Below are 14968 nucleotides of genomic sequence, written 5' to 3'. Positions count from 1 at the left end.
AATTATTTTTCTAGGTAATTAGGTCAGTTTAATTCGAAAACCAAGCAGTTTACCTTTTTCAGTTCTATCAAGGTCATTTTAAGGAGTATGTTAGTCAAACAAACATTTTTACACTGGTATTATTTAGTTTTTATCACTGATGATTACTAGGCTTTCCCTCTGCCCACTCCAAAGCAGACCCACCTTGGTGCATTTTCCCAAGGGACAGAAGAATGTGTGGGAATGAGCAACAGCAAACAAATAAGTAGTACTGAACAAACTAGAATAACTAGGATTCCCTGAGCAGGGAAAGATTAATACATTTCAATAATTTAACAGAGAAAGTTTGCATCTGTGGTATTCTAATTCGGGAGTATAGAAATGGGCAGCACTTGGTGGACTGCTTAAAAGCAGAATAGGTTAATCACATGTGACACTCCTCCTGGGAAAGATTTAGAATTGCCACAACTCCGACATAAGCTAGTATGTAATAAACTCAGTTTGCATGGGGGATTGTAATTTATTTTCTTGTTTTGAGGGGATGGAGGAGGAACATCTGATACTACAAACAATAAGGGAATTCAAGTAAAGTATTATAGTTAGAGAGGTGTGAAACTGTACTGAATTCCTTGGGGAAAGGGGTGTTTCTTCTTGTGTATCCAGAAAGGCTCTACTATACACAAATACAGAATACCACCTGTTATTTACATAGCATCGAAAAGCATGCCATATGCACACCTCTCAAATGTTCTCCATTTTGAGCGGGGTCACTCTTTTTAGTCCCGAATATACCACGAAAGTTGAATTCTATTGTCGAAAATTCACAAAATCATAAAAACGTAGGGCTGTAGGGGACCTCAAGAAGTCATCAAGCCCAGCCTCCTGTGCTGAGACATGACCAGGTATACCTAGACTATCCCTGACAGATGTTTGGCTAACCAGTTCTTAGACACTTCCAATTCCACAACCTCCATCGGAAGCCTATTCCAATGCTTAACTATTCTTGTAGAATTAAAAATTTTTCTAATATCTAACTTGAATCTCCTTTGCTGCAGGCCATGGCCATTGCTTCTTGTTCTATTTCAGTGGACATGTAGAACAATTGCTCACCATCCTCTTTATAAAAGTGCTTAACACATTTGAAGATTTATCAGATTCTTTCTCATTTTCTTTTCTCGAGACTGAACATACCCAGTTTTTTTAACCTTTCCCCCATAGGTCAGGTTTTCTAAATCTTTCATCATTTCAGTAGCTCTCCTCTGGACTCTATATTTTGTCCACATCTTTCTTAAAATGGGGCTCCCAGAATTGAATACAGTACTTCAGCTGAGGCCTCACCAGTGCCAAGTGGAGCAAGATAATTACCTTCCACATCTTACAGACAACACCCCTGCTAATACATCCCAGAATATTAGAGGAGATTACTTGTAACTGGAGGATATTCAAGATATATGGTCCTTATCTGGGGTTATGTGGGGTTACATATTGTGACAAAGTCAAGCTGGATGTCTGCTGGAAGGTAGCTGTGTTAGCCCTAGAACTTTAAAGTCCCTCTTCCCTACTAGATGAGACAGGGTTACCTCAGGTCAATTAGAGACACCTGAATCCAACTAAGGGCTGCCCTAGGCCTTTAAAAACCCCTCCTCTGGTTAGAGAAAGTGGGAAGAGAGAGAGACAGAGACAGACACACAAGCTGCTGCCAGGCTAGTGGTAGCAGGGAAATAAGCTGCTCCAGGATGAGAGGCTATGCTCCTTGCCATAGGGGAAACAGCCACACCTGATTGCCTGCTAGGGGAAGGACCGACATCCCAGGGCAACCAAGAGGATGACACCCTGCACCAGCAAAGAGGCAACGAAAGGTATCCCCTTGGGGTTTTGTGTTTACAAGACTGTTTCTTTTTGTTTGGTGGAGGATCACTCCTTAGGCTGACCCTGAGGCCTACCCTGAAAATACGACCAAGAGAGCATAGAAGGGGGAAGGCAAACCCTCCCCTGAATGGGGCAGATTACCCAGACCCGCCATCGCCAGAGGGGGAAGTGATAAGTCTGGCGGGATAAAGGAGATGCCTTGCCACAGTATGTGCATCATGACCCCGAAGACGGAGAATTTGAACATAGTATCTGTTGGTCTGCCCTGGCTCACCACGTGCCTCTGACTGACAGGATTAATGGAGAGGTGGACTGACTCTTTCTAGTTCCTTCTCTACCATGAGTCAGATAAGATCCAAAGCAGAGAAGAAGGGCAGATAGCGCAATACAGATAGGAACCACTCATCTCAAAGATCCTCCACTTAGAGGTAAGTAAACTTTTCTTCAAGTGATGGTCCCTCTTGTATTCCACTGTGGCTGATTGACAAGGATATCTAAGGAGGAAGATGATGCAAGGATGGCTGAACAGAGTACCACCATCCCAAATGAGGCATCAGCAGAAGAGCCCTCCACCAGGACATAATGTCTTGTAAATTTGTGAATGGAGCTTCACATGGCTGCTTTACAGATGTTCAGGAGTAGTATTTCCTGAAGAGATGACATAGTTGTTGGTTGCACTCTGATGGAATGAGCTCTTATCCCATTGGGGAGGTGGAGGAAGGATTGATAGCTGACAGAGTAGAATGCAGGCAGAGATCCATTTGGAGATTCTCCAGGTGGAGAAGGCATGGTCTCTGACTCTTTCTGCTATAGTGATGAACAGCCTCAGGAATTTCCTGATTCATCTTAATCCCTGTAGGTAGAAGGCCAAAGCCCGCCAAACATCAAGGGAGTGGAGTCTTAGTTTCTGTGTAGAAGCATGCAGTTTTGAGAAGAACACAGGTAAATGAATCAATTGGTTATGGTGAAAGCACTCCAAGTTCACCAACCCTTCTCGCTGAGGTGATGGCTACAAGAAAAGATATGAAGCAAGTAGCTAAAGGTTAAAAGAGTGGGTTTTGTGAGTACTGACAGAACAGGGTTCTGGGGTGTAGGCTTCTGCATAGGTGGGAAGATTCTTATTAGGCCTTTCCACAATATTAGTCAGTGGATATGCAAAGACCGAGTAGCCCTGAGAAAGCGGATGGTATGTGCTGATCGCCATTAACTGGACTTGGAAGGAGCTGATGGACAAACCTGATGTCTTTAAAGATAGTATATAGTCCAAGACAGGAAGAACATCCGTAGTCTCTGGGAGAATGCCTCTTTGTTGGGCCCCAAAAGAGAAGCATTTCCATTTAACAAAGTAACATTTTCTAGTAAAGTCCTTTCTACTATTGGAGAGGAAGTCTTATATAGCTGAAAGCATGAACATTCTAAGGATGATATCTATCCAAACACCACGCCCTGAGGTGGAGCGGACACAGATCAGCATGGCAGATCTTACCGTTCCACTGGGTCAGGAGCTTGGAGAACATTAACATGATGATTGGTGGTAGGGGTGACATATATAGGAATTTGGGAAATCAGAACTGTCTGTGCCAGAAGGGAGCGAGTAAAATGACCCTCACTCTGTCCCACCAGATTTTGAGTAGAACTCATGGCAGGAGCAGTAGCGGGGGGCAGGCATGGTTGAACTGGTTCAGCATCACCCTGGGAGTAATGACCTAGGGCTCCTCTGGAGCAATAGGTGATGCATTTCCTGTTTGCTTGAGAGATACCTGGTTGGGCTTTCCCATAGGGTGAAAATATTGTGCAGTACCAAGACGTGGAATTCCAATTATGGTCAACTGCAAAATGTCTGCCATAGGACTCTGCAAGCACATTTTGCTTCCCTGGTAGGTAGGCTGCCATTAGAGTAATTTTATTGCTGATCTAACACTTCCAAAAACTGGCTGCTTCTGCATACAGGGAGGCAGATATTGCTCCTCCTTCCTTGTTGATATAGAAAACAGTTGTAACGTTTTCTGACATTATAAGGACATGGTAAGCGTGGATGAACGGAAGAAAGGACTCACATGCCTTCTGTACGGCTCACAATTCCAAGATATTAATGTGCATCCTGACCTCGTCCATGCACAGAGTGACTGTTCATGTGGATTCCCCAATCTAACAGGGATGTATCTGTAACGATGGTCCTGTCCAGAGAGGAATGGAGAAAGGGGATATACATGCGTACCTGATGAGGATTTGTCCACCGTAGTAGGGAAGACAGTACCTTGGCCAGAACTGTCACCATGGGGTTCACAAAATGTTGTCTTAGGGAGTATACCGACTACAGCCAAGCCTGAAGGCAACAAAGGTGGAGTCTTGCAAACAGGGTGACATAGGTGCATGCAGCCATCTGACTTAAAGACAGGCATGGCTTGACTGGTACTCTAGGATTATTTGTGACATGAACTATGATATTCTTCATGGACTGGATCCTGTCTGTGGGCAGATATGTTCTTGAGGTGACAGAATTTAAAGGATGCCCCAATGAAGTCCAGAGATTGTATGGGGGTGAGAACAGATTTTTCTAAGTTTACACTTATTCCCAGTAAGACAGGAGGTGTAGCATCATGGAAATTCATGCATAGGCCTCCCAGCAGGACTTGGCAACAAGGAGCCAGTTGTTGACACAGGGAAAGACAATGAGACCATGACGCTATTCTGCAGAGAGATACTCTGTACTGAAAATGGTCAGAGCCTACCATGCATCTGAGAAAGCATCTGTGGGCGGGATGAATGTCTATGTGAAAGTGGGCATCCTTCATATCAAGAGACGTGAACCCCTTACTGCTGCCAACGTGACCATGCAAAATCTGAGTTGACTAATGAGATGGTGGAGGTCAAGGACTTGTCTCCAACCATCCTCCTTTTGGGGTAGCAGGAACCCTCTCTCTTGTTATTACAGGAGGACATGTTTATAACTCCTTGCTGCAGTAAAGAGTTTACTACTTGTTTGAGAATACTCATGAGAATGGCTCCTCAAGGAGGAGGTACAGGGGTGTTGGAGGAGATAGGGATGCAAACGATCTTATAGCCAGACTGGATGACATTCACCATCCACTTGTCTGTTACCACACTCCCATTGTTGAAAAGAGTGTTAGACAACCCACAAATGGTGGGGTTGGGGGGGGAGGTTAGGCTTAGAGTTTCATAGCTTGAATGCCCATCAAAAATAACTGAGGTGGAGGCTGACATGGAGATGCCGAGACTTTTGCAGAGGGTGTTGGGAAGCGGGACTTTTGATCACACACACACACACACACACCATGATTCGTAGGGTCTCTGACAAAAGAACTGCTGAGCCATATATATCAGATTTGGTCAATGGACTGTGTAAACATCCTCTTAGAAGCAGGTGTGTATATCTGCACCCAGCAAAGAGCAGCCCTGAAATCCTTCAGGCTATGGAGGGATTCATCCATCTTCTGGTTGAAGAGGTGCAATTCATCAAAGAACTTGTCTAGGGAACCCTGATGCATGGAGCCATGACTCCCTGCATATGACAGCTCTAGAGGAGGTATCAGTGGCATCAACTGCATATCGGAGGGCAGTCTGGGCTATCAGTTTTCCCTCATGAATCAGAGCTTGAAAATGAGCTCTGTCCTGTTGCAGAAGGCTGTCAGTAAACTCTTCAAACATGGCACTGTTCAGGAAATCCTATTTAGACAGTAGCGCTCCGTAACTGGCTATCCTGAACTGGAGGCTGGATGACTGGATCTGCTGCATTTGCCCTGTCAGCAGGACTAGACTGGGGATGTTGCTGTCTAGCCCTTTCAGAAGTGACATGGACTACTAGTGAATTGGGATCCGAATGAGAAAACAAAACTTCTGCACCTTGGCCAGCACCTAATAATGCTTCGGTGCCTCTTTGGGGGTTGATATGCAAGTGGCAGGGGTATGCCAAAGTATCCTACCTAGCTCCAGTATGGCTTCATTAATGTGGAGAGCTATTCTGTTGGGTCAAGAAGCATGTAGGATGTCTAGGAGTTTGTGCTGGGAATCCTGGATCTCCTCAAGGGGAACCTGCAGCTATCCAGCAACTCTGTGGAGAAGGTTCTGGGACTGCCTAAAGTCATAGGGGAGGGGATGTGGATGTCACCATTTCGTCCAGAGATGTCAATGGCAGTCCTGCTGGTTCCAGTGCAACCACCGGATCTGAAGCATAATGTTCCTCTTCCTCTGTCAGATCCAGGGGCAGATCTGAGCATCCCCTTAGAGTGGATCAATTCTGCAGGGGTTACTGGTTCCAAGGCCCTCAATATGGCCAGTAAGAGGGATCAATAGGTGGTTGCAGGAGCCCCCATAGCGTGGGGTACCTGCAGCTCTGAGTTAAAGGCAGCGGAGGTTGGCCCAAAATGTGTGTGGGTCTTCTGAGTGGTGAATATGTAGGGTAAGGATAGATCAGTTCATCCAATGACTCAAAATCTCCCAATGAGAAGGCCGATTCCAGTTCCAGTAGTGGTACTCTCAATGCCATTGGAGGGGAGGTATATTCTGAGTATGGGAGGGGTGATAAGCTCCTTCCAGAGGTTGATTCTCTTGGTGGTCATATTATCTCCGCGGAAATGGAGGGGCCTGATGAAGGAGGGGATTCCAGATCTGGGAGAGCTAAAATATCCTGTAGAGCTGGAACAGATTCAGATTCAGATCTCCCTGGTGTGAGTGGGGTTCTGCTTGTCTAACCCATCAGAGCCAGTGATATCTGAAGTTGGCGGTGATCTGACTTAGTCAGTGCTGATGCATTCTGGAGTTTGGGAGCAGCCAAGAATGATGTACCAACAGAACATGTTTTGGTACTGGACTTTCTTGTCATTCCTCTGGGACTTAGTACATCCTAAGTCCTCATGGGCTGAGCTGCAAGGCTTGCTTACAGCCGAGTCCAACTTCTTTGAAGTGGACTTTGAGGAAGAATTAATATCATGCTTATGAGAGTGTTTCCTAGCTTCCCGCCATGGTGTCTGTGGGGGTAGATTTTCCCACACCAGAGCTGGACTTCGCAGCAGGAGGTACACTCCTTGATGAATCAGGCCAATGCACGGGGGGTGGGGAGTTTCCCTGGCCTGGGTTCAGTTGAGGTCTCGTGGCCTTCTCCATGAGGTATTTGCAGAGACAAAGACCCTGCCTTTCTCAAGTATGACTGGCGAACAATTGACTGATACTGCACCTTGCTGCAACGAGAGCTTTCCCAAGGGAGTACAGGCAGCTCTGGTGATTGTCGTTGATTGAGAAGGATTAGGGCAAGAAGCACAGAGTTTGAAGCCCAGAGTCCTGGGCATGGTCTGGTACCCGAACGGAGTGGGTGGAGAGGGGTGTCCCCCCAGACACTAATCTAATTTTAGAGATTAAAAACTATTAAAACTATTTACAAACTAGATTTTTATTTTGTAGGACGAAGTTGAAGCTGTGGACACTAAAGATTCTGACCCAGACCATGTGGCAGTGAAAAGGAACTGGAGAAGCGGTCAGTCCGCCCATCCATTTAGCCCCTCAGGTGAGCCAGTGCACCTGCGCAGACCAGTGGATGCTACTTTCCAATTCTCTGCCTCAGGGCACTATGGTGCGCATGCATAAACCCACAGTCGAAAACAACAGGGACCATCACTCGAAGAACTAGCCTTTTTCCATCCAATTATTTCCATCAGAAATAAAGATTATTAGCACCAAGAGAATAAATCCCACACCATTTATAGGTTCTCCATATGTCTAATTTTTGTGTATCTAATTTTGGAGTCTGTCATACATTTTGTCCCACCTTTGAGCCTTGGCAAATTGGAAGTAAAGGCTATGTGTTTTACATTTACATAACAAGACAAGTATGTGTCCTGAAGAGTTTACAACCTGAGTGAGTGGTCCTTCAAATACTTCCATGCATTGGGCTTATTCTCTTAAGTAAGCCCATTGACTCTCTTACATAAGTCTGTATTGTCCCTAAATAAAACAATATGATACATGCAGAACAAAGATTTTAATTTTGGTATTACATTTTTTCAAGGTGTTTTTTAATCTCATCCTTTTATTTTTATATATTAGGAAATATAATATCCTCATTTTTATTTATTTATATATACAAGATGTATATAAAATCTTTCCTAATTTCCCCATAATTATTCATACTTACTATTCTTTTATCCTCCTTTGGCCTCATTCCAAATATTATTCAAAATGCATCAAGATTGTGTGTGTGTTTTATATATAAACACACACAGAAAAACCCACTGACAAAGGCGTGTGTTCCCTCTAGTGCTGGTTCACATGCAGGACAACAGCCTACTAGTGCTATCAGTTATTTTATTAGCTCAAGTGGCAAATGACTGTGCTGTGGATCTAAAGGTTCTAACAGGGTGGATAAAAATTTTTAAAAATAATTTATGTCAATTATTTTTTTGGATTATTTAAATTATAATATTTTTCTTTTTAAATATAAACCTGTTTAAAAATGAAATCTAAATTTAATATAAAATGCATTAAGACCTTATTGTAATCTCTTACAACATTTAAATACAAAATAAATATGTTAAATCCATGACTGAGCCTCTGTCAAGAGAGATAAAGGATGCTTTTCTGTATAAAGAAACAGAAGAAAAACAACTAACTTTTGAGGTCAAGCTTTATAAATATGGCACAATGGGTCATGCACTGTATATTAAGGACTTTTCCAGTTAATAAAAATAAAGTTTATATGCTGTTTTGTGTGTTTAATTAAATTCCAGTTAACACCCTAAAGGAGCTTGATACAAATCAAGAGCAAAAAGTTAATGATGTAGTAAATAATCAATATATCATTCATCATCATATGATTCATCATTTTCTAAAATACTAAAAGAGTACAATTAATAAGAATGTAAAAATATTAAGTTCTCTCATTGCTTAAATAAAAGCTTATAGTTATAGTTTTGTACCCTCCTAAATAACAAAAAGATGTACCAAACCTACTGTAAAGACTCTATTTAGTTATAGCCATTAAAACTGAGTTACAAATGGAAAAGTTGATAAAAATCTATTATTTAAATTGAGGCTTTTCACTTGGTGATTTCAAGCATCCCACCCCTGGTTCTAACCCTGATCGTGAACAATGTTTGTGTCAATATCATTCCATTTGAGGAAATTTGTGTTTGTTTTCAATTTGCTTTTTAAAAAATCCGCTCATTGAGTAAGCAGGCTGGATCTACGCAGGGACAAATCAGGGTTCCACAGTGAAGGAGGCTGCTGTGCGCAGGATCGCTCCTTCATCTGTTGCAGAAATTGGAATGTGTGTTGTGTCTGAGGTAAGGGTTTGCAAAATGAGACAGGATGTCTTACGATTGGGAAAGATGAATGCTGCCCTGGTAAACTGGATTCTATCCCTGCCTCTGTTACACAGTTCCTGGGTGATGATAAGCAAGTCAGTTAAATTAAACTTTTCAGTGATGGTCACTTATTGTGTTATCCTCATTTTCTGGGTGCATAGCTTGAGATCTTGGAGCCTCACAAGTGCTGAGCTCTCATAGCTGCAATTAAAGTCAGTGTGAAATATGGTTTGAACATATAAAGGATTATATAATGCTGAGCAACTGAAATATCTCAGTTCTTAGGCATCTCAAACTGGACACCCAAAATCAGTGGATATTTCTGAACTTCACCTCTTTCTCACCTCTTCATCTGTAAAATCAGGATAATACACACCTCACTTCACACAGGCTTTGTGAAAATAATGTTTGTGAGCCACTCAGATACCATAGTGGTGAGCACCATAGACAAGCACATGAACAAGTTAATACTTTCTGTATTTAGAGCAGGTTAGTAATAAGGCCTAGGACACACATTGAATGAGGATAAAACAAAATATTGAATAGCTGCTCATTTATTGAGTACCACCCATTGTGTGCATTGAATGAGGCAGGGTTCTTGTGAAAAAATAGTATATGATCATGTAATTAGAGACTGTAACCCTAAGGCATATACACAAGGGGGCCAAATTAAGGTTGCATAGGCTACCTTAATTCTGGCATTTCTTAATTTTTGAGTGATTGACTTTACAAGCTTGCTAATTTTCTTTTAATATATTTTTGTGGGTAATATTACATATACAGTATTTTATATATACACAATATATAATGTGTAATATATGTACAAACACACAAACACACAGAATGAATGAATGAATGAATGAATGAATGAATGAATGAATGGTGTATACATGACAGTGTGGAGCAGGATAAAGTGTTTATCATTAGAGATTTGGATCGGGCATTACTCTCAAAGCCACAAATGAGGTATGCTAGTCATCTCAACCAAGAGTTGACAAAACTTCCATACCACAACATACTTTAATTTTTCTGTGTCATATATAGCATACATATGTTAAAAGTTTATAAAAAATACTGCTGGTATTGTTTTTTCTATTCTTCAGTCTATAAAGGTGTGTACCTTAGTTACCATGAGTCCAATTTACAGCTCTCAGAGTGCCATACCTGTATAAATGATCTAAAGCTGCTTTTCTTGAATAAAAGTACCACATTTTGAGGTCAGATGTGAGTGCCTGCTCCAGCTGGTTACTGCGAATCATCTCTTTCCACCAACATACAGCTTCTAATTTAAGCCATGATGGTGCATGAGACTCAGGCACATGTATTCTGGAGAGTGTGGGAAACGGACAGTACACAATTGGGGGGCAGAGGGGGGAAATTAGCATTTCCCTGACAATTTGCTCTTAAAAACATTAGCAGTAGTCTCAGTGGACACTATTTAGGTGAGGCAGTTAAAGGCACATGATAAAATTTAGAACTGGGCTATCATCATCATAATTGTGTATGCATGTGTACAAGCACGTACCATACACAATTTATTATATAGTATCAGCCTCTTGTTTTAATCATTTACTATTATGGTAAACTTTCTATTTAAAAAAAAAATGTTGCCCCACAATATGTCTCTCCTAATCCATCTCATGCAAAAAATCTCCTTTTACTTTTGATGTTAAGTACCTTGGGGCATGGTATCACCTCAGTATTATGTCAGTTCTGCCAAGCTTCCCCGAACATCCAAGACCTAGTCTATTCTGGAAAAATTATACTGGGTAATGTTTTCCTCATTTCTTTATTTATTAAGAAGGATATCCAAACCCGATAAAGTTATGCAAGCAAGAAAGTTATTTTATTGTTCCCAGAAACAGAAGCATTTTGGTTAAAAACTTACTGCAGCACTACAGCCCGGGAAGTTGAAAAAGGTATCAGGACCATGTCTCTGTGGCATCTGATTAAGGACTGACAATAGTTTAACTGCATGTCTTGGCTGTTAAAACAACAGAATTGTAGAAATGTCAATGCAACCAGTTAATAATGGTATTCTATAGCTATATTAGCCACTGGATAGTTTTCAAACAAACCAGTAAATTAATTCTAAAACTGTTTTTAAAACAAACTTTTAAAACTGTAATTCAATTAACATACAAAAATCAATTTCATATGCCTCTAGAGACCATTTACATTAACCTCAGGCACTAATGCACTGACACTTAATACTTTATCTGGCCACAGCTTACCCAGATTCCATTTTCGCCTCGAAGCATGCTGAACAAAAGCTTCAACTCCTTGACAGTGATGCTGTAGCTGGCAAGAACCCCCAACATATCAACTAGAAGATCTTCAAAGGAAAACAAAGTTATTCTGAACTCTGAATTACACTGTTTGTCAAAGAAATTATTTGCAAGTACAAGCTGAAAATAGCAATTTCATTAAAAGTAAACTTTACTCACAAATATTAAAATCAAATTCTCTCCTTAAATATAGTATAACAAAATATGAATTAAAGAATGTCCATCTTTCCCATAAAATCATTTATGTTTAAAATACACATACGATTACGTGCCCATTTTTAGAATTACCAGTTTTTAACAAAACAGTAAATAAGTACCCAAAAACAATCTTTTCTGTTTGCAGTTTTATCACAATGGGCTAGGAATCTATTGCTGAATATTTATCGCCTTTGTATTGCACATTTTAGGATGTTTCCTCATTCTTCTTGTAGCATGCGTGAGCTAAGATGTACACATCAACATTATTTGAACTGTTTGCTACATCATCTTGCAATTTAATTTCTCTGCATTCTTCTTTAATTTGGTACCCAAATATGAAAACTTTAGATATGACCACAATGCAATGCCAAACAATGGGGGGGGGAAAGAGGCTCCGCTAAAGTCCATCACTACAAGTGACCAAAATTACTATAGAATAATTAATAGACGACATATCCTCTATTATAGCATTTCAAAAACCAAGAAACCTCTACAGATAATAGGAACAAAAAAAATTCACTTTTCAGAGGAGAGAGCATTCAAGAGTAATAAATAGATTTTAGACTTTTTTAAAAAAATGAAAAATATATGCTTTTTTAAGGTTTTAGATAGTTTGGGGAATCCTGGTTCTTTCCATACTCTCTTTGCTTTCCCTCAAAGCCCAATACTTCTAAGGATTGCTATTAGTGTCCTCAGATGCCATTATAGCAGGAGGAAGGATAGTATAAGTTGAGGCCCTGAGAGAGAAAACACAAAAGGCTCTTACAATTTCAAGGAGCAGCTTCAGACCAAACAGATTAAGGTAAACTAGGGCCCTTATCCACCAATATTTTAGACATGCTTCTAAATCCTGATGGGTTTCAGAGTAGCCAGACATCTCCTTCTCCATAACATTCTTTGTTCTAACCAAACTCAGAATTTTTCCCTTCCTCCTCATCTCCAAAGAACACCTCTCTCCTACTCTGTTTCCATGGCTGGTTTGGGGTGAGAAAACTGCCTGGGAAATAACTTTTCCGCTGCTAAGGAGGGTCACCATATTTCCCTTCAATTTACCAGAACATTTTGCATTACAGCTGGAGGATATAGGATGAGTTATAACTAAAAGACCCCTAAACATTTTCTCTAACTAGCCTTTTTCAGTTGCTCATAACTACCAAACTTTCACTTTCTGAGCTAAAATTTTTCAGAGCTTGTATCCAGGATTTATTTTTTTCTGAAAATGTGAGTGAACATTTTTTTTGTCATTTAGTAGTTTGTAGACAGCAAAAAAACCCTTCTCTTTTAAAAAGTGTGGTTTTGTCTGTGTTTAAAACTGCTCTTATACATCAGCAGGAAGGCGTGGAAACTTGAAATCAGTCTGGGAAATGGTGAGATGTGTGATTTCACAGGTCTAATTAATATCTATTTCATTTGTCTGAGGTAGAATAGTTTATATATTGTACTTCAAGCATTTTTAAACAAAAACGATTTCCTAATGTTCTAACAGCACTGACATGTGCACACAAATACCTTTTTAAAAAGCTTTGTCTTATTTGATGCACATATGCATACTAAATGACGCAGGACTCTGAAGGAAAGCCCCTAAAAAGTTTTCAGGAGACAGTTATAGGACTGTATCCTAATTACAAGATCACACACTGTTTTTTCTACAGAACCACTCCCTCCTCCTGTGTGCTGGCTGAATGGTACATGGGTGCATAGTAATTAGGAATAGGGTCCTCTAGATCCATGCATCACTTTGAAGTGAGTTCCATTTGTAATTCCCACAGTATGTGCTATGAGTAATCCACTGAAGCCAATGGATTTGCTCTGAATTTGTACCACTGAAAGAGCAGATTATAGCACTCAATGAGAAAATTGGAGCACGCAGTGAATCAGGCCTCATTTAGTGCACAGGTTGCATGATGGACAATTAATAATGCACGAGTTCACTCACTGAACAGTGAAGATAAAAATAAATTTAAAAAATCCACCTAGTCACTTATGGCCACTTTCACCATAGGGTCCAAGTGCCTCCCAAATATTTAAATAAAGAAATAATAATAATGATGTCTTTCTCTCTTTATCCTGTAGGATAAATCACTTCATTAATTAAGAGGGTTTTTGTAAATGTATACTGCAAGAGTGGGTGTGTGGGGTTCTGCTTGTGAAGAGCTTAGAGGGAAAACAAAAATCAAATATTTTTAAGTGATGACATGTGTGGTCTCTTCATCTTATGGGAGTCCACATACATTTCCTATCAATGTTCTGCCTCATTCACTGAATACCATCCAGCCTGCATCCTGATTGCAGCAGAAGTCCTGAGGAAACAACAGTACTTGATCTGGTAATTAAGGACTGTAACACGCTGAATTTGCAGAAACGGGCAGAGTTGAGAATGCAAGTCAATTTTGGCCCTGACTTTTGAGTACTCCACTTTGCAACCTTAACCTTCTTCTAAGTTTGTTTCTTTTTTTATTATTATTTGTGTGTACTTTGAGAGTTTTTTCTTTAAATAGGAAAATAAATTGTGTAATATGGATGTATTTGGTAGAGAGCAGAAGATCTCTCAAAAATTCCATTCATCTTCCATACCTATGTTATCACACTGCCAACAGAACAGACACACATTTTAAAATTCTTTATCATTCAAGTTACTACACACGTGCAAGGTATATTTTTAATAATCCTTACGATTACAAAATTAAAACAGATCTTCACTGGACTGTCAAAATACATGTTCTAGCCAGGGACACACTCCATGGCAAATTTCACATTTCTGCTCAAACTGTTGCTGATCTAGAGCTTTTCAAAAAAGCTGCTTTTTATAATAGCAAAATTATTTTTCAGCACTCCCCTTTTACTCAAACTGGGGTGAAGTGTTTTTATTCAAACTTAAAAACACAGCAACATCACATACACACTGAGCAAAAAACACTGAAAGGTTCAAACCCAGAATTTTGTAAGTAATAAGCAAAAGAAGAATGCCCTTAAAATGCAAACTCTTGGGCCACTTTTATTATTAGTATTGCTACATGCTCCAGTTACAAAGAGTTAGATTAAATTAGATTCATTTCTTCTTTTGATATAATTGAAGTTCATTTAAACTTTTTTCTTGGTTGTTTTTTTTATTAATAAATCCTGGTACTTACATATCACAAGTCTTGTTTGAAAAGATTTAATCCATACTTAGTATAACCATACTAATCCACTCACCGTATAGGAATGGCAATGTAAAAAAGCATGGCTTTTCTGAGGTTCGTGTCATTCTATGTGATGCTAAGTCATAATAAGAATACCACACAGGTTTAACATGTGTCTATAGTCTCGTTTTGTAAA

General features: G+C 40.1%; 1 protein-coding gene across 7 annotated transcripts in view; it reads right to left on the bottom strand.

The window, feature by feature from the left end:
• NBEA (neurobeachin) overlaps positions 1–14968 on the bottom strand; it is an 831523-nt gene that overhangs the window by 684160 nt on the left and 132395 nt on the right. For all 7 annotated transcript variants that reach the window (XM_039530859.1, XM_039530876.1, XM_039530902.1 and 4 more), the window contains exons 3-4: positions 11399–11499; positions 11053–11148 (exon numbers count right to left, since the gene is read on the bottom strand). In XM_039530859.1, the coding sequence (XP_039386793.1) occupies positions 11053–11148; positions 11399–11499 (197 nt within the window). The remainder of the gene's footprint in view (positions 1–11052; positions 11149–11398; positions 11500–14968) is intronic.

Source organism: Mauremys reevesii, linkage group 1, assembly GCF_016161935.1.
Source record: "Mauremys reevesii isolate NIE-2019 linkage group 1, ASM1616193v1, whole genome shotgun sequence".
NCBI classification, from domain to species: domain Eukaryota; kingdom Metazoa; phylum Chordata; order Testudines; family Geoemydidae; genus Mauremys; species Mauremys reevesii.
Note: the sequence above shows the minus strand (reverse complement) of the source record. Positions and strands in the feature narration are given on the sequence as shown.